Genomic DNA, 26,300 nt, shown 5'->3' with positions numbered 1-26,300 from the left:
GTGGTATGATCCAAATTAGAACCCCTGGTTTAACATTGGTTGTAAAGCTATTCACCTTCATTCCTGGGAACGACTGAAGTGGTCTGACTGAACCCATACTGGATTCGAACCCGGGTTGCCGGAGTGACAAGTGGCCCTTTTAACCACTATGCTAGCAGAGTGATACGTATGTGTTACATCCTTAAGGTAACACATAATCAGACGAATGAAGTGGTCTGATTGTACCAATACTGGATTCGAACCCAGGTTGTCGACGTGACAAGCAGCCCTTTTAACCACTAGGCTAGCAGAGAGATACGTATTTATTACATCCTTAAGGTTATGGACTCTGATATAAAGGTCAAGGGAAAGGTCAATGTGAAAGACTGGTTAAATTATTGATGCTAGCGTTTCAGACGCAGAGAAGACCATAAGTCGGAACACAACAAAGGTTTAGTGTTTCCATGACAAGAGCAAGTGAATATCGACCGTTCAGCTGCCGCTGATTTATATTCAATTTCATGGTTTTCAATTTATTAAATTTAAAAAATGGATGTATTTTATTGCAAACACGAACAACCAGATTTGAATCAAGTACTACCTCACTGTCCAATACTCCCAGCAGTAAATAGACACATGTTGCTGATTTTTTTAGGAAACTATCTATTTACGAAACAGATATTCTTCATCTTACGTCCGCGGAATATGTTTATTTCATTTTCAATATAGGCTTCCTAGTGAATGCCATTAGAAGGAAGTCCTTCACTTACAGTGTTGTAACTATTTCATTTTTCCATCTTCATATCATTCTTTACTTTCGTTTCTCATGCAGTTTATTGACTATAATAAGAAATCAGAATGATATCAGCCCAAATTGTAAATATACAATGTCAAGCTATCCTCAATACTTGACTAGACTAAACACTTAAACTACAAACATTAATTTTAAATTTAACCACTGTGTTGATACTCTCAGTTGAAGTTAAGCAACGTCGAGCTCGGACAATCCTTGGATGGGTGACCGTGTTTGGCAGCCTGACTCCTGAGAGTTTCTAGGACTTCAGTCCTGCCACACAACGAAGCACATGTGATGCATGTGGTCTCACCTTAGGCAAGTGAGTTTGTTCAAATTGCCTCTGTTCACCCAGCAGAAAAATGGGTACCCGGTGGGATAAAGTCTTGTGACTATAACCTTCTAGCGCCTAACAGGCAGCGCCGCGAGCAATCACTTGGTGTTTGGAGACTGTGCGCTATAGAAGATGACTTATTATTATTATATATGACTGGATCATTTATATTTCAAACCCCCCAACACAAACACAATGTGTGACAGCAATAGATATACGCTAAGGGAATGTCAGTGATTGATTAGGGTGGTGGGGTAGCCTAGTAGGTAAAGTGTTCGCCCGTTACCCGAAGACCCGGGTTCGATTCCCCAAATTGGTACAATGTGTGAAGCCCATTTCTGGTGTCCCCCGCTGTGATATTGCTAGAATATTGATAAAAGCTGCGTAAAACTATACTCACTCACTCAATAATTGATCAGAATGCAGATTCTAGGGGTGCAGGTATATCATGGACATGTATTAATGAGTCGCTGATTTGCCGATGACACCAGGTGTCCGGGAATGCTGAGCATATCCTGCCATGTTGCAGGAAACCGTTAAAACACGTGCACTGTTTTCGCCTGAAGAAATACAGGAACATATGGTAAAAATAGGGAAATTCATCAGACATCATTTTGTCGCTGATGAGTCAAGTTTGTAACTATTCCCACGTGTCGACTACAAATTATCCGAGAGCATAGATATATGACGCGACACCCCTCAAACACCTGGTGGCAAGTAAGGCGGTAGACTAAGGCTTAGTCTCTGAATATATATAATTTTGATAGTAACAAACAAGCCCATTTATATTGAAAAGGAACCCCAGGGAGACCAGAGAGCCTGAACCTGCGGAAATCTAGACTTGCTTTATTTAGGGCTTTAGCACTGCAGAGAGGGCTTGGCAGTAGGGAACTTAATGTGGTTCAGGGACTGTGAGACAGACTAGTAAGGCGGCTGTTGTGGTCCTTGACCAAATTTGTTTTTGTATTAGCATTATCTCCCTTCCTCTTGACGTGGCTCTGACACAAGTCCGTCACGTGATGTCTGAACAGAAATTGGAATAATGCATTTGTGTTTCGTCGCGATCAGCGTGCGTTATATGATCTCCTGGACTCTCGTCTTTGTGTTAACACAATAACGCCTCCGTAATGAAGTAAATACCGCCAAACAAATATGAGAAAACATTCAGAGCAGTGTCGCTAAGTGTGTGTCATGAAGTTCAATGCAAGGTTTTATCGATTACTTGATAGCGAAGACAAGATAGTCTATATCGACAGAGGCAGAAATCTATAGGTCGATAAACGAAGTGATATCGATGAAACGTCGCGCGTCTTACCCTTTCCTTCTTAGCTGTCGCGCGTCGCACCCTACCCTTTCCTACTTCATGTATTGATCCAGGGTTGTCAGTCGTGGTGAGACATTGGCATGCATAGGTCCCACAGGTCACTAGACGTAGAAGGTAGGAAACCGATTCGACGTTGACAACGATGTTTCGAGGCGTCATCATTGTTGACGTATAGCGGTTGATTTCTAAGTTGAACTTGTTCATTTGCTTGATACTTGGGCTAGGCTTTCGTTGATGATGCCAGTATACCTGTTTAGTGGTTCTGTTTCACAAGATCTTTCATTGGGAAAAGAATAGTCATACTAATAATCACAATAATAATGCCACTTATAAATGTGGCACTGAACTCCACACCGCACAGGCATGATCTACGCGCATACAACATAATGGGCAATATTGCCCCGGTTAACCCAAGCTGCCTGTCAGGCACTAGAAGGCTAATAGTCATAAGACGTATCCCACGGGGTACCCATCATCTGCTGGGTGAACTACGGTGAGACAAAAATGTGTCACGTGTGCTTCGTTGTGGGGCAGGACAGAAGTCCTAGAAACCCTCAGAAGTCAAGCTGTCAAACACGGTCACCCATCCAAAGACTCTCCGTGACCGGTGCTTAACGTCAACTGATTTGTGACCTGGTCCCGATTTCTCGAAACAAACTTCAGTCTGAGATTTGACTTAAGTTAGAGATTTTTCTCAAAGTTGAGAAAACGCAGGAAAATGCATTTCCCAGAATGAAAAGAAATCGGTATTAAACTCAAACATAGTAAACAATTTGAGTTTGGTGGATAGATTACTTAAGTTGTTTGGGCTTTTTTATCTTAAAAATGCAGTTTAGTTAAAATTTCAGCTGTTTCAAATTGTCAAACTCAGTTTGAAACTGGAGTATAAACTTAAGTTTGTTTCGAGAAATCGAGAAACCATACACCACCAACATGGAAGTTTATTCTTATTCCATTATCGGCAACTTTCACACGTTAAATGATTATCGTATCACACAAATACTATAGAAAGGTTTGAAACATGAAACGTTGAGGTCAGCTAATATTCAGTGTCGATTTTCTTCCAACTAAAAGACCGCTAGGATGAAGAATGATTAGTGTTTAATGGTACCGGTATAAATGGTAGTCAGTGATGACACCGGGTGTTCGCGAAAAGACCCTCCAATGTGAAGAATTCCGTGTCGGCGGTTTTATTTAGCAGTATGAGTTATGTGTTACATCTCCTGTGACAATAATCCAGCCATATCACAATGTGGGTCACCAGTAACGGGTTTCTCATATTACACCAATATGGAGATTCAACCTGGGTATCGGTGTGGCAAGCTAACGCTTTAACCACATAGCCACCCAACCGCTTCATATACACCATGTTAAATAATGAGCAGCTGTTCCTTTTCCAAAATGGGACACGGATAGCAAGAGTTGCGTCCTTCACATGTGTCAGGATCCGCTAGTCGTGAATCGAAACCAAGATCCGACCCAAATATGAACCTCGTCAGTTATACCACTCCTCGGACGAGTTTTTATCAAACCAGTAACGTCAAAGACGCGAGAAGCGTTGTTTTTCCATCCTCATTAAGTAGACACGCTTCAGGGCGGCGTTAAACAACACTCGCTCGTTCGTTATTCTTCGGGATATTTGAGAGCAAAAACACATAACTCATCTCATACAGATGTAGCGACACAGATACCAGAGAAAATAATTCGATTACCATGCATTGAATGATGAAAGTCTGTGCTGATATTGACAGTTTAACTAATTGACGGTGATGATTTATCACACGCGCTTCGTATATTGAAGTTTAATAACCTGCGACTGGGAGATGAGAGCCGGCGGTTTTATTACCCTGATTTGCATTGCGCCGTATTCTGCAGAGTTTTGGTTGCTTCGCGTGTTACTAATACAATTTGCGTGGCTCAAAACGTTATTATTGACGATTATTCATTCATACTTTTATCTTTGATGTATTGCTGTCCTTGGTGTCAGGGGCGCTTGAGCATTAGATGACAGCAATTACGGGTCCATTTGCCGACGCGAAAAACACTACGGAAGCCATACGGCTAGAATCAGCATCTAAATTGTGTTTTGTTAGTTAATATTTAGCCGACTAAACTTCCCAAACATCGCTTCCACAGCTTAGTGAAATTTGTTTCATCGCTCCACAATTTACAAATATTTTCATTATCACTTTTAGAATTACGTCGTGTAGTCAATCGCGACCTCGATTGCCAACAATGCAATGTTGTTAGGGGAAGAGTATCAACATTACAAGCTTGTTTACACGAGGCTGTAGATTTATGCGTCATTCCACCGGTCAGTGATGGCATTTCTTGAAGACCGGGAGTATTCAGACCAAACCGGCAGGTATTCATTACTGCCGTTAACGAACACCGTGAGGAGGTAACATTATCACCATCAATATGTTGACAGGCGTCCATTGAAAGGGTCTTCGTCTGAGAAGTCATTGGAAGTGATTCGTCCTTTCATTTGACAAATACTATCTGCAGAATGCGCAGAGATTACTCCGGTCGTTAGAAAGCCCAATCCTTTCGTGTGGTGCTGCCTTTTCCCGCTCGTATGGACTTTACCATCACTCGGCCATCAGTGTCGTCTGCTCTCTTGCCGTCACAAAGTCGTCTGCTGCCTTGCCATCTGAGTGTCGTCTGCTGAGCAGGATTGATGCCGATTTCCGTAATTACCCCTCATGACGCACATTTGTCGCGCGCTGATCCCGCACGTGGATTTAGTCAGGAACTGAAGAGACAACAAAGTCTGACCATCTCAGTGAGCGTTCAACGAGCGCGCCATGAGCAGTTGTGGGGATATATCTTGTCACCACTGACTGAAGTAAACAGTCACCAGTAACCTGGATATACGATAGTTAGCAAAAGTTGACGGATTTCTAGAGAGTTTTATGAGGAATTTGGTATCCGTGACGTCAGTGAGGTATGTATATTTGTAGTCCTTTGTTGTAGTGGTTACATTGATCATCTAGCTATTGCTTATCAATGTTTTCATTATATTACACACCTATATATTGTTGTGGATTTCATTTGTAACATTGCTTTGGAAAAACCTTCAAAGAAAAACATGAAAATGAAGTGTTCTGAAAACAATATGACACGTGCCGATTGAACATTTTTCATCCAGTTTTAACATTAACTCATAACTATTCTCTGTTTAATGGCTTCGTATGACGTGAAATGGGTTACAGTCCGCAAACCGTATATATATTATATTCAGATATTAAGCAGCTCGGTTGTGATTGGTTGCGATTTGTCAATCTGAATAAACCTAATATTTCTGGTAAGATAATTCTGTTGGGTGTATTCTGTAGACGCATCCATGAATAATATAGAGAATATCGAACAGTTAGTGTTTATAAACACCTACCGCCAACAGTTATGGATACATGGCTCAATGGCATTGCAATGTTGCAATCGGTTCTTGAAGAAATGTTTTGATAGATGTGTTCCTCCTGTGGAGGGAATATCCAAACTCAGAAGCGTTTCGGAACTTCAGAACAGAGCAGGCTTACGTCATCTTCATATTATTGATTTTCAAATCAACTTTACTATGACAGGGGCGCTCACTCATACACAGCCGTGTTTGCCTTAGCGGAAAACTTTGAAATTGAGTTTTTGTCGATAATCTGGTTTCTGTAGCTGGGCACGCCGTCCATCGCATGCATTGCACTAATTGCGTTGATTACTTGAGTGACGTCACGCCACGGGCTTCTTCCTCATTCAAATGATACTTGCTTTATTTGGAATTACCGGAAGTTGCGTGAAGTTAGAGTGTCCCACATTATGCTTTACCTCAGTAAGAACCCTGTTGGGCTGTGACGTGTATACACGATCCAGGTTACAAATGCTAAGTGTGTCACGTATATTGACTAACGAAATCTCTTGCTAGAGCACAGCTCAAAACACTTAGAAACCTTTGAAGATACGCTTGCTAACCCCAGAGAGTTCAATATATTTCGGGCATCTTTGGTCTAAATATAACGTTTAACAAAATCAGACATTTGCTTGTAGCCAGAGGAGAAAGTAACGTTGGGAGTGTTGATGACCTTGACCTTGACGCTGATTAAGTGTCTTCAAGGGAGAGACATGTCCTCGAGATAAGTAAGATGCATTTTGTATATCTGATATGAATTCCTGCACCGGGAATGTCATCATAGCTTAAGCCACAATGTTGATGTGGACAATGACGGGGAAAGAAGCATGTCAACACCATACGCTAAATGAGACTAATAATATCTGGCCCCCTTACCACTACCGTCAAATAACGCCGGCACCCCGGGGGAATCCACGTGGGAGAGACGCTGTGAATGAGAATTAAACTGACTGTTGCAGTTTGTATGGAGGCAACCTGGGGACACGTCCCCAGATGAGTGTTCGTGTGCAGTAGCGGCTGTCACTGTTGCCGACGTGGGAAAATTAGCTGTCATCGCTGCTTAGCGAAACAACCCTTGTTGGACATATTGAGCTTAAGATTCACGGTCGGCAGCGATTGACGGCTCATGAATAACGGTATACATAGCTTTGTCTGTAGGGATACACATCTTTGATCCAAAGGGTTATGGAATCGCTATTCAAATCTCAGGGGCAATCTTAGCTCATCGAAGTACAAGTTCCTGTCTGAAGATGTACGTATATTGAGCTGAAGGGTCAAGGTCCGAGTCGGATGCCTGAGGGACAACCGCAGTTCACAGTGGTAACGATTTACGATAAACCTTCCCTCAGAATTCATTGATAAGGGGTTGTCGAGAAACACTAATGAGTGGGTAATGAATGTAATGTTGTCTTGTACTGTTATGTGGGAGACTTGGAGAGGGAGTAATCATTACAGGCCGTGATCGCATCCTCTGCTGTATACAGAACAGCTAATCGTAACAGTGTGGTCGGGTTTCTTGTATTTCTGTATAAAAACGGGTAAAGTTCCGGATAATTGAAGTATTACACACCCAGAACACTGATTTCTAAAAGTTGACGTTATGAAAAAAATACATTATTATCAAAGCAGGGATTATGTATCAATCTTGTATTCAAGGTAAGACATCATTTGTCCTTCGTGGATGTATGTTTTGTAAATTTCTTTGAAACTCGTGAAACACGTGGAAGTTTGCTATTCAGAAGGAGAACAGACCCGCTCGTTGTATGATATTACCTTGATAAATTCATAGATGGATGGTTACGGGTGATCACGGGTGGATCGTTAAAGGCACTCTAATTTTCTTTGCCAGAATCTTATGTTCATGGGTTCAAATCCCAAATTAATCCTGATCGTCTTTCTAGGGACCTCAGAGCCACATTCACACTGTTCAAAGTGTTATAGGCTTTGCGTCAGATTTGGTTTTCTTCCCACATAAAGCTTACAAGGTGATATAAATAAAATACTGTTCAAGGCTGTGTTAACCCGAAAGTACTCATTCCTGATGGATATTGACACGCTGAACTGTTGGTACTGCAGTCAACATACCATTGACGTGATCTGATGATGTGACGAGTCCGGTTTAACTATCTACGCTCGTTCGCTCCAGCTGAGTGTAATATCTGGCACAGGGGTGCAGGTGTTTCCGAGCGACGTGTGACAATATCTTGCCCTTCTCAACCTCGGTCGCTGCTTACCTTTCCCCTCACCCAGAATACCCCCCGTCACTATAGACAAAACAAGTATATTGAGTGTCTGGCGCCCCCGGGAGAAATTGTAATAACATTTAAAAGACCATTCGGGGCTCCGTTACTGGATTAATGCTGAGGGCTCCACACATGGACATCGATTCTCAGACAGGTTAATTAGCCCATTTTACTGGCTGAGTTCCTGCCCCTGACAGGCTTTCTGAAGATGTCCACTATTGTTGGTCGTGGAGGATTATCTTTCTATGGTAGCGGCGCGATGGTGTAGAGTGACCATATTGATTTGATTGACGTATTCAAATCGATGTTACATTAGTTTCAGTGCAGTCCGTTACAAATGGAATTTGATGAAATCGAAGACATTTTCCTGTCTAACTGTGCGACACTCTACTTAAGTGATCAGTGTATTATAGGAAGGCCCGACATCAGTGCCTTGGGGAGCGCCATCTGAGCGCTCCCTTGCTCGATATGCGTTACTCTCCTGACATATACAGTCATCAGATGTGATAGTTCAGAGGTTCACTTTCTGGTTTGATTAACTGGTTCTGTGCCCGATATTTCCCTTGGTCAGTTCCATATGTATCTACCTGGTTCAGTAACTCCAGATTTACCAGGTTCAGCCTTTAGTTCAGTCCGTGGTTCAGTTCAGTGTTCCCTGGTGAAGACTATAATTCAGTCCATAGTTCAATGCAGTGTTCCATGATTCAGCTTCTCATTCAGTCCATGCTTCAATTCAGTGTTCCCAGTTATGCCTTTAGTTCAGTCCATGGTTCAGTTCAGTCTTCCCCGGTTCAGCCTTTAGTTCAGTCCGTGGTTCAGTCCAGTCTTCGCCGGTTGAACCTTTAGTTCAGTACGTGGTTCAGTTCAGTCTTCCCCGGTTCAGCCTTCAGTTCAATGCGTGAATCAGTTCAGTCCCCCCCAGTTCAGCCTTTAGTTCAGTCTGTGGTTCAATTCAATCTTCCCTGGTACAGCCTTTAATTCAGTCCGTTGTGAACTTCAGTCTTCCCCGGTTCAGCCTTTAGTTCAGTCCGTTGTTAACTTAAGTCTTCCCCGGTTTAGCCTTTAGTTCAGTCCATGGTTCAGTCCAGTCTTCCCCGGTTCAGCAATTCATACAGCCCATTTCGTCGCGAATAGCTGTAATATTACTGATGCGACGTAACTCAACAATTATGCATTCATCCATACAGTCCATAATTCAATTCGGTGTTCCAAGGTTCAGCTTGTCATTCAGTCCGTGGTTCAATTCAGTGTTCCTTGGTTCAGTCTCAAGTTCAATTCAGTTTCTTTTCAGTTCTTGTTCAGGTCAGTTCCCCCGTCCTATATATGGTATTTCCCTGGTTCTGATCCCAATTCCCTTCTTAGATTTATCACATAGTATAAACATTTGTTTCATTGTTCAGATCCTGGTGCCGCTCTCTGGTTCAGTCAGTGAGTGAGTTGAGTTTTACGCCGCACTCAGCAATTTTCCAGCTAGATGGCGGCGGTCTATAAATAATCGAGTCTGGACCAGACAATCCAGTAATCAACAGCATGAGCATCGATCTGTGCAATTGGGAACCGATGACATGTGTCAACAAAGTCAGCAAGCCTGACCACCAGATCCCGTTAGTCGCCTCTTACGACAAGTATGGGTTACTGAAGATCAATATTCTAACCCGGACCTTCACGGGTACTCTCTGGTTCAGTGATTGTTCAGTTTACTGAACACTCGAATTTTGAATACTTGGTTCAGATGCTGCTGCCGTTCCTTGGGTTAGTTTGGTAAAACGCGGAAACGAATCCGTCTCGTCAAACATTAACTTGATATACTGGGCCACCCAGCGTCTACCCAGGTAGGAGGCCAATGGTTGATCACGGCGGCATCGTAGTAAAAGATAAATCTTTAAAATGCGATGCATGATGTTACCCTGTCTGGTGTTCGGCATTCAGAGGATAAAACAGGGACAGGTCAACTCGGAGCCGGTAGATTATGTCAGAGTATTTTAGTGCCCTAAAACCGTCGTAAAAGGTGAGGTAAAGTGAACTTGGGTTTAACGTCTTGCTTGAGAATATTTCGCTCATATGGCGACGTGCATGCATGTGTATGCGGCTGCTTGTACTAGCCCAGACTGAAGCTGTTTTTTTAGTGCTAGCCCACTGAGATACCATGCCGTAGTGAAGCATGAATACCCCACTCAGACACATTATACTGACTCCGAGCCGACCAGTCCTTGATGTACCCAGGCAGGGACCAACAAGTACCATATTTTAACGTCTTTTGGTATGACGCGGTCGGGGAACGAACCCGCGACCTTCCGCACTCCGGACGCTCTAACCACTTCACCACGGAGGCGGTCGTAAAAACAGACCAAGATACGCAGACATATACTTGCACGCACGCACGCCGGCTTGTTCGCTCGCACCGCACGCTCGCAAACATCCTCATCCGGAACGCGACGTAAAGCCATTTCCTCACCCTCACCTCTGCTTTTCAGTTACCACTTACTCAGTTAAGTAACCGCGTCCATTCATTCCAGATGATTAATTCGTAGGTCACTTTGGCCAGAGAGATCTATTTTGCCCCACAAATACACTCAGCATCAGACTACCGGTTGCACGAAATAACATTACCAAGATATTTTCTGCTAACTAATTAATCTTCCATTTCCATTATAACTGCGGTGATTGTCTCACGCGAGGTCTCATTGTAATCCGTCACAAACAGATTTCAAAGCACGCTTAATGCAGTGTCTGTGCCAGGCAACACTGCGACCACTCATATCTTCTATTAAGGTAGAGACATTTGACTTGGTACGCCAGATCAATTATCTTTGACCAGAAAGCTTAGCAACCTGGCTTGGAATCTTTGAAGTTCAAAAGCATTAAGCAGAATAAATATTAATCTTAAACGGAATGGATTCTTGACAGCTGTGTGTTTTGACGTCCACTTTGTCTCAAAAACCTAATATTTCTCAGATCTTTTCAAGATCGTTGAGTGTTTGTAGCTGTGTGCCAACTACGTTATTATTTCATGATGTCAGTGTTCAAAATTGCAATTTGAATAATTTGGGGAACAATTATTGGTTATAGCTACTTTCTATGAAAATATGGAATTGCTAGTTTTATGAAGATATTGAGAAAACTTGAACTTATTCTTTGAATAACAAATCGGTAATGAATACACTATAATTTGTCATAAGTAATATCGTTAGTTGTTTGTTGAACACGCACGCACGCACGCGGGCAGGCACGTACGCGCGCTCGCTCGTACGCACGCACGCATGTAGGTACACACAGACACACGTTTCATCACAATACCATCTGCACTTAAAAGGCTCGCTTGAGTGGTTGGCATTAATTACTTACAGTGAGACTAGTTGTAAGGAAAGTGTTTTTTGTATAGAGTCATTTCAGTTCAGTCCAGTACACATTCAGCTGTATTCTGTCGTGGGTGATGTCGTGTAGACGTGGGTCAGCACGTGCAGCGTTCTCAGCCACGCCCATCCGACTCTGCCTCGCCAAGGACATACAATGAATATATCTTTTGTTTCTGTCTGTTTCACTTATCAATTACCCGGACGAGGAAACATGCGGTCGGAGGAACGGTGATAATGGCCGTCTTGTATTGTGAGTACGGAGGATGTTGATCATTTCGTTCATCACTTAACTGCTATAGTGGTATTAACGGTGCTTTCCTCCAGCCATTGTTTCAGCAGGAATTGGTGAGCCATGTTCATGTTTGTTATGAAGGTGGAAATGGCGGAATGTCGCTTATTATACAGGTTTGATTTATTGTATGTTGTTGACGCGACACTCAGCAATAATCCGGCTTTCCGTAAATAATCAAGCCTTGAGTGAGTGAGTTTAGTTTTACGCCGCTTGTTGCAATATTCCAGAAATATCACGGCGGGGACACTAGAAATGGGCTTCACGTATTGCATCCATGTGGGGAATCGAAAACGTTCCTTTGGCGTGACGAGCGAATGCTTTCACTACTGGGCTACCCCACAGCCCAATCAAGCCTGGACCAGACAATGGAGTGATTAACATCGTGAGCGTCGACCCACGCAATTGGGATACGATGCCATGGCAATCAAGTCAGTGAGCCTGACTACCCGATCCCGTTAGCGGCCTAGCAAGGATTGCTGAAGATCAATTCTAACCCGGATATTCACGGATATCGTTGACTGTCGAGGTGTCAGTCACGTTTCTTCTGTGTTTTTTTATGATTGGGAATGGTGGAATGACGTATTACGATGTTTCGTCACAAAAAAAACTCAGAAAGGCAGACTCAGTCATAGGTCACGTGTTCGATCTGTAACTGCCATATGTGTTTTGTGAATGAAATAAACGCAGATACATTAAGATTGCGGGATTTAATCAAGTACATACAGCCATAAGACGGTTGAAGTGAGGTCAGAATGACTAGTCCTGGGATCATTGAAGCATCATCTCCATGGGTCCTCCCTGACTGACTGGTAGGGACGTGTGGCTGGGACTCTCTGACTGTGATGGGGTGTGTGTGTGGGTGTGTGTGTGGGAAGGTGGGGGGTGGCTTGGGACTCTGACTGTGGTAGGGCGTGTGGCTTGGGACTCTCTGACTGTGATGGGGGTGTGGCTTGGAACTCTCTGACTGTGGTAGGGACGTGTGGCATGGGACTCTCTGACTGTGATGGCGGGGGCTGGGTGTGTGGCTTGGGACTCTGACTGTGGTAGGGGCGTGTGGCTTGGGACGTTCTGACTGTGGTAGGAGCGTGTGGCTTGGAGCTCTCTGACTGTGGTAGGGGCGTGTGGCTTGGGGCTCTCTGACTGGTATGGGCGTGTTGCTTGGAACACTCTGACTGTGGTAGGGGCGTGTGGCTTGGGACTCTCTGACTGTGGTAGGGACGTGTGGCTTGGGACTCTCTGACTGTGATGGGGGTGTTGCTTGGGACTCTCTGACTGTGGGAGGGGCGTGTGCCTTGCGACCCTCTGACTGTGGTAGGGGCGTGTGGCTTGGGTCTGTGACTGTTGTTGGGGCGTGTGGCTTGAGACTCTCTGACTGTGGTAGGGGCGTGTGGCTTGGGACTCTGTGACTGTGGGAGGGGCGTGTGGCTTGGGACTCTCTGATTGTGGAAGGGGCGTGTGGTTTGGGACTCTGTGACTGTGGTAAAGGCGTGTTGCTCTCTGACAGTGATGGGCGTGTGGCTTGGGTCGCTCTGACTGTGGTAGGGGCGTGTTGCTTGGGACTCTCTGACTGTGGTAGGGGCGTGTGGCTTGGGACTCTCTGACTGTGATAGGGGCGTGTGGCTTGGGGCTCTCTGACTGTGGGAGGGGCGTGTGGCTTGCGACCCTCTGACTGTGATGGGGGCGTGTGGTTTTGACTGACCGTAACAGGACGTGTGGTTTCATGTTGGTTGAGATTGTCTGACATACGTTGGGGCATGCATGTGTCTTTGACTGTGATAAGGCTGTCAACTGTCTGACAGATTTGCAACTGTCTGACTTTGATGGGGACTTTAGTGTATCGTTGACTGTCTGATCGATTGGGGCGTTTGGTTTCCCGCTGTCTGATTGTGATGAGGACAGGGGTGTGATTCAAACGTTTGTTTTTGATGTGGGTGTGACTGTAGTTTCCCAGTGACTGACACTGAGTGATATTAAATGTTAAACATGGTAGGTTGAACAATTATACGAACAATTGCAACACACATGTACCGTTATAGAGAATTAAACCAACAAAACGATGATCAATATGCTTTGTAGCTTTACCCTCTCCTGCTACATCCACTTGAACCGACTTTCACCCTGGTCAAGCTCCATTTTCGTTCATGTACAACAGATTTCTGGTCTAACCGTGGGATGGACAAAGGTGCCACTGGTGCTATCGTTATCTAATACATTGCTAATACAATAAGTACAATGGCAGTGGATGTTAACGCTTAGTAGACATTCCTTGCAGCGCCATTTAGCCTCGTATGCATACATATATCGTAAATGGTTAAATTAATTTCGATCAAAATACATGGGAATGTATCAAGGGGTTTACAAACCTAAATCGCGGAAATTCAAACACAGAATTGTACACAGACTGGGCAGGAAACACAAATGTGATGTTTGTCCTTATTGGCGTTACAGATTAAGCAGAACACTGACAAACCCGCAGGACTATACATATGACATGATTATGGTTGCAACCAATCTAATACGCCGAAGCGTACAATCGCGCATCAGTGTTAACCAAGACTCTATCGATTCTAAAGCCATTAGACATGTTGTCAAACGAGGTAGTAGCGCTCTCCAATACAGAATGGGTATTTGGGCATACAATCAGCATTTAAAGGATTGTAATTTCATCAAGCTCACACAAACTCGATACAAAGTAAATTGACAGTTGACGGAGGTACTCGTGTTCCACATTATTACAGACCACGGATAATCTGAGTTTAACAATCGATTCCCGATTCTTGCCGATTGTAAATGAGCGCTGCAAGTCAGGCATGTATCTGACTCAAGGTGGCGGAATTGCCCGAGGTCTTCCGAGTGTTGTTTGCTTACAAACAAACAAAGAGGCTCTCGCTCTACTTTTGAGACACTCTTCTAGCAATCCAAGATGGCGGCGCTTGTGAATTTCTGAACCGGAGGCGGAAGTCATTGATCTTTCACTTTTTCAACGAATATTAGACTTCATTGACCAATCAAAGGAACTCACCCGAGGCATCGTAAGTGTAATGTGCAGATGGTTTTCTTATGGAAATGTGTCGCGAAGTGTATTGTCGCCAGCACAATGCGACAGAAGAATGATTCCTAATAAGACCTTCTCTGCTTTCAATATTATCGGGGACAGTTTGAGCTCAGTTTTCTAATTACGTATTGGCGACATTCCAAATCAGGTGCAGTCGATGGACATTCTTATATCGGATATCGGTTATAACGAACTGTTATTTGGTTCTCCTCGCTTGCTGACAGTGTATATTTTAGTCGAAATGGGTATAACGAACTACCGTTATTACGAACTAAATTTAGTGGTCCCTTCAGTTCGTTACAAACGTAGCTTACTGTTACGGATACATGCTGCGCAAATGTAAGATCTTTTCTAGCTTATCCGACGTATCCATGTCGTCACTTCCGGTAGCCAAGAAACAATATCCGTACAATTCCAAGTCGATCGCTGCCTGGCGACAGTGTGAGGATGCGTAATGATCAACATCTCCCCACAATGACATCACTTTCTGCAGCCGCAGTCCAAACTGGGAAGTCAGAGTAAAACTACCCGTTTCCGAAACATGAGAACACCTGTGTCTCACATCGAACCAATGCGATAAAAAGAAATAACAATTTTTCAGCAAGGAAATATTTCTGTTACAAATACCAACAGCATCATCTTGCTTGGATGATTAGTTGTTGTCCTCGAAATCAAAACAGCTAAAAAATTAAAAATGAAACTCTATCCATATTCAAAACAAATGTCTGCTAAAAGCAAAGTGTATTGTACGGTTCTGAAAATAGCGGTAGCTGAGTGGACCACGGATTGTCGAACATTCTAGGTCCTAATTCTGTACTCGTAAAACATGTAAGCAAACAAGCATATTCCATCGTAAAGAGGTTTGTATTGATGCTGATATAAGTAAGACACTCGTCCGCTGTCGTATGGCATCAGTGGTATTACAACGTCGTTGTTTATTCATTGGCTTTAACACCGTCGGCTATTTTATCATGGGTTTCTCTCATGTCGGTGTTCAATAACTAAACATTCATCGTGCGTTGTCTATGTCGCTCGACTGAACCAAGCCATCGGGGATTTATCGTACTAAAATAACTCGTATGGCAGTAAAACTGGAGGCATTGTGCATTCGCATAGGAAAATTACTCTGGATCTAAAGAAGTGATTTGAAGAAGACCACCTAGGTGAGGAGAAGATTGTTGATGCAGCCTTTAGAGGAATTAACTAAAGAAGCAAGCAATTTTCCATTTCGACTTGAAGGCAGTTGACATTTTGGCATGTACATCATGTTCATTTTCCTTATGGCCGTCAGAGTGATCGTCTGCCAGAGAGCCTATTATAGAAATTTGTCTATATTCTATATGCCTAAAAACAGACTAAAGCCAGATTTGAAAATAGACATTTCAGACAGTTTTCTGTCCGGTCAACAATACATAAAAAGATTGTTTTGACTAGCAACGTCTCTACCCTGCCTTCTGATTAATAGTTTGGGTACCACCTGTATACCCAGTATTCTGTCACTCTTTTGTATTCGTTGTATCAAACATGCCGAACTGACGGATATAGGGAACTGGATTTCTGTCCTATTGCTGATTCGGATTATTTGTGTGTAACGAACTGCGGTTATGACGAGTTCGTTATACGCGTGGTTCACTGATTGCGTAGTTTAGTGTATATTTAAGAACAGCTATTGGATAGATTAGGATATAATCAAATGTCAGACGCATTCAACACAATATATATCCTTTAATATCCTAAGATTATTAAACATCAAACCCAACTAACAGGATCCGTCCAACACAAGATGATTGAAAATAAACCTATCCAACATCATTCCACCGAAAATTATATCATAATGCTAAATTATATAAAATTGAAAGAACGAAAACTGCTCCATTCACTGTCATCCAAGCCAAGGTCACAAAGTGCCAACGAAATCAAAAGCAATCCTTTCAACGCCAACCCACTCAAGATCCTCAACTACCAACCAACCCAATACCTTACTTTCAACGCCATCCCGGCCAAGATCCTTAACTACCAACCAACCCAATACCTTACTTTCAAGGTCATCACACCCAAGATCCTCAACTACCAACCAACCCAATACCTTACTTTCAAGGTCATCACACCCAAGATACTCAACTACCAACCAACCCAATACCTTACTTTCAAGGTCATCACACCTAAGATCCTCAACCACCTACCTACCAACAAACTAAAACAATCTCCCGTTCAACGTTCAACGCCGTCCCACCCAAGATCGGCCAACAACAACCAACCCGATACCTTACTTTCAACGTCATCCCACCCAAGATCCACAACTACCTACCAACCAACCCATCAATCTCCCGTTCAACGCCGTCCCACCCAAGATCGGCTGACGCCAACCAACCCGATAGCTTACTTTCAACGTCATCCCACCCAAGATCCACAACTACCTACCAACAATCTTCCGTTCAACACCATCCCACCCAAGATCGGCTGACGCCAACCAACCCAATACCTTACTTTCAACGCCATCCCACCTAAAATCCTCAACTACCAACCAACCCGAGATCACAAACTGCCAACACAAATCCAACAACAGTCCAAGGTCATTCCAGGTCATGAAGCACAAACCAACCAGCCCCGTCCAAACCCTTCCCAAAGCCTCCCGTCGACACTGTCAATAAAATAAGTTGTCAACACCATTATACGCCCCCCTGACCCATACTTTTGCCTTGAGAGTCCCGCAGCGACTTCATCAGACTTTTAGTGTGACTTCGCTCCAGGTTTAAGCTTCATCATAAATACAGTGGCAAGGCATTAGGGCCGATCCTTGCAGAAGGTGTCATGTCGTGTTCATGAAGGGAGGGTACTCGTGGGGCACCATTGTGGCGCGGCCCAAAACACATTCTAATATTTAAATGAAACCCTTTATGCTATCGGGAGCTAATTACTTCGACTTGGGAGTCTGTGAAGATCATCACAGTGGTGGCATGAATTTTACATGCCCTCTCCACTGCCATATACACAGCCTCCGAAGTTCTCGCGTGAACTCTTGATGGGGGTCGTCTCAACGTCCAGTAAAGTATTCATTATAAATGTTGCAGTCAGATAGACTTGTCTTTGATTTTGGATGAGACCATGTATGCAACCGTTGTGATGATAGCAAAGGATTTTTCCTGCTAGAGGGGTTTGTACACAACAGTATGTGTACATAACACGATGTTTTGATGGAGGTGATCGTGCATCAGTATTCTTAAATATGTGCTCAAAGAATCAGAGTTTTACAGGAACTACTAGACAAACATCCGGTTTCTGAAATAAACATATTTTACAGAAAAAAAAACAGTTCCTAAATTTTTCATTTTAGATATAGTAAATGTATGACAGACTAAGGAAACACAAATGTAAGTAATGTTTGTTAAAACGTATCAATTATATCTTTCAGTATCATACGTTTTTATGTGCGTATTTAACAAAATAACTTCGACAATTCCATGTGATAGATCAGTATTCACGAGAAGAACGATTTAGAGTTACTCTCTCTTTGTTGTTGTTGTTTAACACCACACAGTTTACCAGCATTGTCTGTAAATAATTGAATCTGGACCAGACAATCAAGTGATCAACAGCATGAGCAGGGTCGCTGAAGATCAATTCTAACGCGGAACTTCACGTGTTCTACAGATACTGGTCTTGCGGAAAGGAACCATTGGTCAGTACCTAACAGTCAATAGTTTGAATGAAAAATACAAACATAGCAAAATATCTATTACTGTTTGCTAATCAAATATATCAACTTCATGTAAACATTCCATTTTAGCTAGTTACTGCACGGAGTGAAATTGAGTTTTAAACTTCAAAGCAAAGTTCAACAACTTGAGAATTTTTCTAACCATAATCATCACACAGCGTAATCTTCGTCTTTGTACTGAACTTAAAAAAACACTATTGGAAGAGCACAGTTCTCACAAAATGCAATCATCTCCTTGCTTTAGATTAAAAACGACTGAAGGCACTCGCAACACTATGACTCACTTTGAGACTGCGGTTATTCTCGTAAACTAAGACGAATCACTGTGAGGTAAGAGCTGACACTTTCAAAATACCCATTTGAAGACAAATACTTGTTGACATATACGAGCATGTATGTGGAATCTACTCATCTTTGGCATTCACGTCAATACAGACAAACCTAGGCCTGGGATCAATGAGGAGCTCTGTCTTTCTTCTTCCACAGATAGTTTTTCACTATTGGCTGTGACGCAATTTCAGAATACAATCTCTTTAGGGAAAGAAGACGATATTATAAATATATCTAGACATCTTCACTCGGAAAGGTCAAGGTTGTAATAGGCCGGAAGTCAGAAGCTATTCTAATTATGTGTCTACCAACGTTTTGATCTACAGCAACGTTTTACATACATTTAAGTAGGTTTGCTCGCGTAATCCATCTTATTTCATCCAATCTTTGTACCGGCAAATAACAATATGTTCAAATAGTAACATCCATGGCTATGATGTATCATGTATGGGGAATCGAACCTGGGTTTTCGGCGTGACGAGCCAACGCATAGCCACAAGGCTAGCCTCACCGCCCCGAACTAAGTCAACGACCTTTGGAATTTACAAGAATAGCGAATGCTGAACTATTGACATAGTGAGGTTGAGATTAATAAACCAATCAATACTGAACCATGTCAGTGATCCACGAGATTGACACGAACTGTCAATCCTGAACCAGATATGTGAGATTTAAAACCAATGAAAGCTAACCGACGTCACCTGTCTATGAGATTTCCAAGAACAGTGGAAACTGAACAAGGTCAGTGACGAAGGAGGGTTGTAATCAAATCAATGCTGAACCGAGTCACTCATCAACGAGATTTAAAAGAACCATGAGTACTGAACCAGATATGTGAGATGAACAAACCAATCAAAATTGACCGACGTCAACTATCTATGAGATTTCCAAGAAAATGGATCCGTGATGTACAAGGGTTGTAAACCAATCAATGCTGAACCAAATCACTCATCCACGAGATTTAAAAGAACAAAGAATAGTGAACCCGATATTTGAACTACGAGATTTTAAATCCAGTGAATAACGTCAACTTACTATGAGACAGAAACAATGAACACAGGAAGGGGTAGTTATTCCACAAAGCTTTCGTTACCCAGGAACCTGCACATGACCAACAAACCTTACCAGATTATACCATGATATACGAGGTGAACAAGAAAGGTGAACACCGAGCATGTTATATTGTCAATTACGGAGGCAAGAATGAAGACACATTTATTAGAACAAATGGCTTTGTTATAACAGATCTTGTAGGGGGCCCTTCGAATAAATCTTTGTATAAACATATACGTATTAAAAACATTGCATCCTCCGTGGCCTGATAAATGTGGACCTTTGATCTGATTCCAGTCATTCTTCTTGCAGCCGTAGAGTCGACATCCATCTTTGTTTCTTGTGTTAGAATAGTAGTGTATCCTTTTTTCCGTTTCCTTACCATAATAAGGCAAAACAGTGAAACACAACGCAGTTGTCAGTTTTTATACAAGCTATTCTTTGAGAGCCGAGAAATCTATGGACGTCAAGCTGAATGTGTGGTAATTATGGTTCATGATATATACGCTGAAATTTTTAGACGTGATTCAAATCCATTTCGGCCTGAAAACCGAATGCTGGTTATTATCCGTGTTTTTTGATGATGCAGCTAAGTGTGAGGGAAGCGTTTTTGGAATAGAACAGATAGAACACTGAAGTAGTTCACCAAACAGATGCACATGAAGACGTCTATTTCTAGGCTTTCAAGTACAATAATTTGAGTTATTTATCTTTGAAACCGGATGCCCTACATATCGTGGACAGTGTGTGTTGGTAACGGTGTATGTACACAGGTCAATCCGCTGCTCAGCCACGGATAAGTCCACCTACTCGACCGGAAGAAGACAATGGAGTGTGACGTCACATGATGGCTTGCGCAAGAGGGAGATAAAAAACGTTCAGAGAAGGCCGCATACAGTTGTGAAATCTAACACCTACGAGAAAAGAAATTGCGGTTTGATAAAGGAAAGAATGTTGTCAAATATCTTAATCAGCAGCATTGTCCTGGCAACGTGACATTTAGCTTCGTCAGCATGTTACCTTTTTAACTAAAAGGGCACAACATGTCATGATATCGTCCTTGAGCTTCCACCCACACTGCAGCTATCAGCTCAATAAGGATTACGTGAGTGCAGATAAAGAAATATTATAACACGTAAATAACCCTTAAACAAACCCCGGTGCATCTGTTCCCTATCCCGTTGAAGATCTCACTATAGAATAGCTCTATGCCATATCGTGTTCAAAGTCTCACTATGGGATAGCATTGCGTCATATCGTGTTGAAAGTCTCACTGTGGGATATGTCTGTGGTATGACGTGCTTAAGGTTTCACAATCGAAACGCTCTGTTCCATATCAGGTTGAAAGTCTCACTATAGGAGTGAGTGAGTGAGTGAGTTGGTTTTACGCTGCTTTTAGCAGTATTCCAGCAATATCACGGCGGGGGACACCAGAAATGAGCTTCACACATTGTACCCATGTGGGGAATCGAACCCGGGTCTTCGGCGTGACGAGCGAACGCTTTAACCATCAGGCTACCCCACCGCCCCTCTCACTATAGGATAGCCTATAGGATAGCTCTGTGTCATATCGTGTTGAGAATCTCTCTATAGGATAGCAGTGTGTCTTATCTTGTTGAAGGTCTCACTATAGGATAGCAGTGTGCCTTATCTTGTTGAAGGTCTCACTATAGGATAGCAGTGTGCCATTTCTTGTTGAAGGTCTCACTATAGGATAGCAGTGTGCCATTTCTTGTTGAAGGTCTCACTATAGGATAGCAGTGTGCCATTTCTTGTTGAAGGTCTCACTATAGGATAGCAGTGTGCCTTATCTTGTTGAAGGTCTCACTATAGGATAGCAGTGTGCCTTATCTTGTTGAAGGTCTCACTATAGCATAGCAGTTTGCCTTATTTTGTTGAAGGTCTCACTATAGGATAGCATTGTGCCTTATCTTGTTGAAGGTCTCACTATAGGATAGCAGTGTGCCTTATGTTGTTGAGGATAGCAGTGTGCCTCACTATAGGATAGCAGTGTGTCTTATCGTGTTGAAGGTCTCACTATAGGATAGCAGTGTGCCTTATGTTGTTGAAGGTCTCACTATAGGATAGCAGTGTGTCTTATCTTGTTGAAGGTCTCACTATAGGATAGCAGTTTGCCTTATTTTGGTGAAGGTCTCACTATAGGATAGCAGTGTGCCTTATCTTGTTGAAGGTCTCACTATAGGATAGCAGTGTGTCTTATCTTGTTGAAGGTCTCACTATAGGATAGCAGTTTGCCTTATTTTGGTTGAAGGTCTCACTATAGGATAGCAATGTGCCTTATCTTGTTGAAGGTCTCACTATAGGATAGCAGTTTGCCTTATCTTGTTGAAGGTCTCACTATAGGATAGCATTGGGTCATATATTGTTGAAGGTCTCACTATAGGATAGCAGTTTGCCTTATTTTGTTGAAGGTCTCACTATAGGATAGCAGTGTGCCTTATCGTGTTGAAGGTCTCACTATAGGATAGCAGTGTGCCTTATGTTGTTGAAGGTCTCACTATAGGATAGCAGTGTGTCTTATCTTGTTGAAGGTCTCACTATAGGATAGCAGTTTGCCTTATTTTGGTGAAGGTCTCACTATAGGATAGCAGTGTGCCTTATCGTGTTGAAGGTCTCACTATAGGATAGCAGTGTGCCTTATCGTGTTGAAGGTCTCACTATAGGATAGCAGTGTGCCTTATCTTGTTGAAGGTCTCACTACAGGATAGCAGTGTGCCTTATCTTGTTGAAGGTCTCACTATGGGATAGCAGTGTGCCTTATCTTGTTGAAGGTCTCACTATAGGATAGTAGTGAGTCATATCTTGTTGAATGTCTCATTATAGATTAGTTCTGTGCATTATTTTCGTGTCAGTCATTTGTTGACGTGAGTGTAGGTACAGAAACATGATATCATAAACATACCCCTTAAACAATCCCCTGTCCCATTGAATGTCTCACTATAGGATAGGTCTGTGTGATGTCCTTGCTGCCGGTCTCACTATAGCATAGCATTGTGAAGGTCACACGATACGATAGCACTGCGTAATATCTTGTTAAAGCTCTCACGATACGACAGTATTGTAGCATACCTTGTTGAAAGTCTCACTGTAGGATAGCTATGTTATGTTGTGTTGAAGGTTTAGCAGTAGGATAACATTGTGAAGGTCTCACGATACGACAGCATTGTGTGATGTCCCTATGATGTCCTTGCTGATGGTCTCACTATAGGATAGCTAAGTGCCATATCGCCTTGATCCTATCACTAAAGTGTAACTTTTGTATGAAATCGTGTTCACAGTATGTCAAATCTAGTGTTCCATATCCATGTCAGAGCTTGTTGAAGAACTCACTTTAAGGTAGCTCTGTGCCATATCAATGGGATGATTTCACTGCAGGATAGAACTGTTAACATCGAAAGATCGTAGTGTGTCATGGTTTGTACAAGTGCCCTGCTTTACCATATAATATAGGAAGGTGTATTATACTCGGATCTTCCCTTGGGAAATGTAAAGGAATGTACAATAAAATGTACCTATTTGTGTCTCTTGAGAAATTCTAAGCGTTTGCAATAGTATATTATGTTTCATGCTCTCCAAGGTCAGACCAAGTATGCAAAACTGCATGTGGCGCCTGAGGAATGCATAAGAACGTATAGCGGTACTTCCGTTATAAAGACAGTTCCATTCTTCTCTGGAATGCATCAGAATCTACAAAATGACTTCTCTTTTATGTGGAATGTGCTGTAGAATATTCTGTAAATATATAGGAATGCATTCAGATTTCAGCCTGTTTTGATTTCCATGCTATAATACAAGAGGCTATGTAGTGTCTGTCCTGGTGTAACCAATGTTGACGTGTGCACTTTTAGTCGGTCTACATTTCTGGCAGGGGGTTCCTCTTCCTGTGGCTGGAAGTGAAGAGGGGGAATCACATGTCTTGGACAACTTTCCTCCTTATCGATCTCAATCTCGTCCCCATCGTCAATACCGTCGCTCCACCTCGTGATGTTCCTGCCCATGGATTCTTCTATGTGTCAACTGCCATCCAGCTTTGGTCCAGCTATCCGCCATTTTGACACGAGACGCAATTTACACAGGCACATGTGCTCTATGCGGCACTGTAACTGTCAATGATAATGCTTGCGGCCAAAAATTACTTTTTTATCTTCGATTTTCCTTTCCGTACTGTACACGTGGGTTTGCTATTCACAGATAAACTAGATTTGGTCGATGGATAGCCCGAGACCACATTTCTTCACCGTGGTAAGCTATTATAACGTGTTTGAAAGAAACTTGTGTTTTAAGATTTGCTTGGGGATCTTCGTAATACTTGAATTTATGTTTTGTTCGCTGAATATTTTTTCAAGTATACTTTCAGTCTAATGGCTAATCGTCACAGCAAAGAGACATTATACTATATACTAAAACAGCAGGCGAATACAGTGAAACATGTTGATTCCTCCAGGGCTGTCGCTGTTTGTTTTCGTCGTCCTTCAGGGCGTATTGGTCCACATGAGATGAAGTGAAATTGGGTTTAACGTCAGGTTTTTACACTCATATCACTGCATTTATATGGCGACGTATATGGTTCAGAAAAATCTGTAAAAGAAAGTTTGTTTATGGTTTCTTCTGTTTTTATCCAATCTCCGTTGGGGTGGACTTGATGCTTGATACAAAAACAAAGGTCATGTTACGACATCATCGACATCAGGAGGATGCTGCATCAGAAGGTTTTCATTCCTTCTTACACCTTATATAACCGTTATAAAGCTGTGAATAAGGCAAATTACGAATTGCTCTACCTGTAGCCAGCAGTATTTACCGTATATTACCGTTATAAATCTGTGAATAATGAAGATTGCGCGTTGCTTTACCTATAGTCAGCAGTGTTTACCGTATATTACCGTTATAAATCTGTGAATAATGAAGATTACGTTTTGCTGTAACAGTTTCCGATCCCCTTTACCGTATAAAACCGCTAAAATGTTTTTAATACTAATTAAGGGTTGCTGTAACACCTTTGAAAACCATTTACCGTAAAACAGCGTTATAGTGTTGTGAATAATGAAGGTTACATATTGATGTAACAGCCTTAGGTCCTTTTTCACCGTACAGAACCATATTGTGAAAGAAACTTGCGTTTTATTCACTCTGATCATGAAGGAGGCCTTTCAGATTAATCTAGTTGAGGAAATGTGTGCGATATCCTTGCCAAAGTGACGACGTCTCCTGATGTCCGGTGTGGTTCACCGATACGCCTACTAGTCTTTATAGGAGCCCTAACAGCAACCAACCGATATCATTGTAGCGTGTGTGTTGAACACGCAATGTGGGGAGAGATATTTGCACATTACATATCGCACTGCCAGGCCGTACAACTGTGTCATGGCAGGGTACAAGAAGGTACTAATGTGTGATATTGTGCGTTACAGCTGATTACTGCAAAGTAGCCAGGTCGGCGTGGACGGTCTTGTGGGGCTACAATATTAGTCGCCTCAGGCACGTGAATCTTGACCGATATCTCTGCGTGGGTTGGGTATATGCAGACCGATGTCCGTGAGTTTGGGTTGGCGTCTTGGTTAAGGTAGGCATGTACTGGAAGTTGAGGAATTTGCAACCAAACACGTGGAGGATGGTCGACATCTTGATAACGGTATAGACAACACTTGATACCAAACCATTTGATTAAAAGGATACTTACCTGCCACGCCTTATTATTGCTGTGTGCATTCCCAGCTAATTGTGTGTGTCCACCTGTATTCTGGTAAATCCATCAATTCCATGTACTTAATAGCGGTTCGATATCGATCTCGGAGTAAATACTTGTAGGTGATGATATAAATAAGCACGGTCGATTTGATATTGTGCGTACATCTTGAGGGTTGGAGTTTAACCCTTTACTAGCTGAAAACGCTGAAGGAACAGGCTTGTGATAAGCTATCGCACTTTGGCTTCATCTCCAACTGCATTGTGTCATCCTGTTCTGGGCACACTATAAACAATGCCCTAAATCTATCAACAAGAAGCTTAAACTGACCTTCCATTTTCAAATGGCCTCAGTGCAAATGACATTTTTTATGAAGGATGGAGGACTTCGTCATGCAAGCTCCAATACACAGACTTACACTGACTTTGGGATTAAATTATTCAGCTGCTTTATTGGTAAAATTAGTACCCGGTTTCATTCTTAATTGTGTAACAGAGTATCAAGAGAATGCAAAACCATTCGTTAAAAAACCGTTTAAACGTGCTGGGAAGACACAAAATGTGAAAAGGCACGTTATGTAAGGCTTCACATATAATCCATAAACACTGTGATACGTTTAATGAACGTGATTCATGCCACGAGCGCGTTTATTTATGTTTGTTTACATAAGTATGGCATACATGCGCGTAGCAAGCCCGTTAGGTTGCAAAGCTTCA

At 42.5% G+C, this 26,300-nt stretch overlaps 2 protein-coding genes across 2 annotated transcripts in view; one reads left to right on the top strand and one right to left on the bottom strand.

The window, feature by feature from the left end:
- The window catches only part of LOC124267557 (5-hydroxytryptamine receptor 1F-like), a 205,730-nt gene that overhangs the window by 5,528 nt on the left and 173,902 nt on the right, over window positions 1-26,300 (top strand). The gene's annotated exons all lie outside the window — the stretch shown is intronic.
- Window positions 12,490-13,443, bottom strand: LOC124267586 (pollen-specific leucine-rich repeat extensin-like protein 1). The gene has a single exon (XM_046702541.1). It carries the CDS (start codon window positions 13,441-13,443, stop codon window positions 12,490-12,492), a length of 954 nt encoding a protein of 317 aa, XP_046558497.1.

Source organism: Haliotis rubra, unplaced genomic scaffold, assembly GCF_003918875.1.
Source record: "Haliotis rubra isolate DU_JTF1 unplaced genomic scaffold, ASM391887v1 Scf132, whole genome shotgun sequence".
In the NCBI taxonomy this organism is placed as follows: Eukaryota; Metazoa; Mollusca; class Gastropoda; order Lepetellida; family Haliotidae; genus Haliotis; species Haliotis rubra.
The sequence above is the reverse complement of the archived record's forward strand: the minus strand, read 5'-3'. Positions and strand labels throughout refer to the sequence as shown.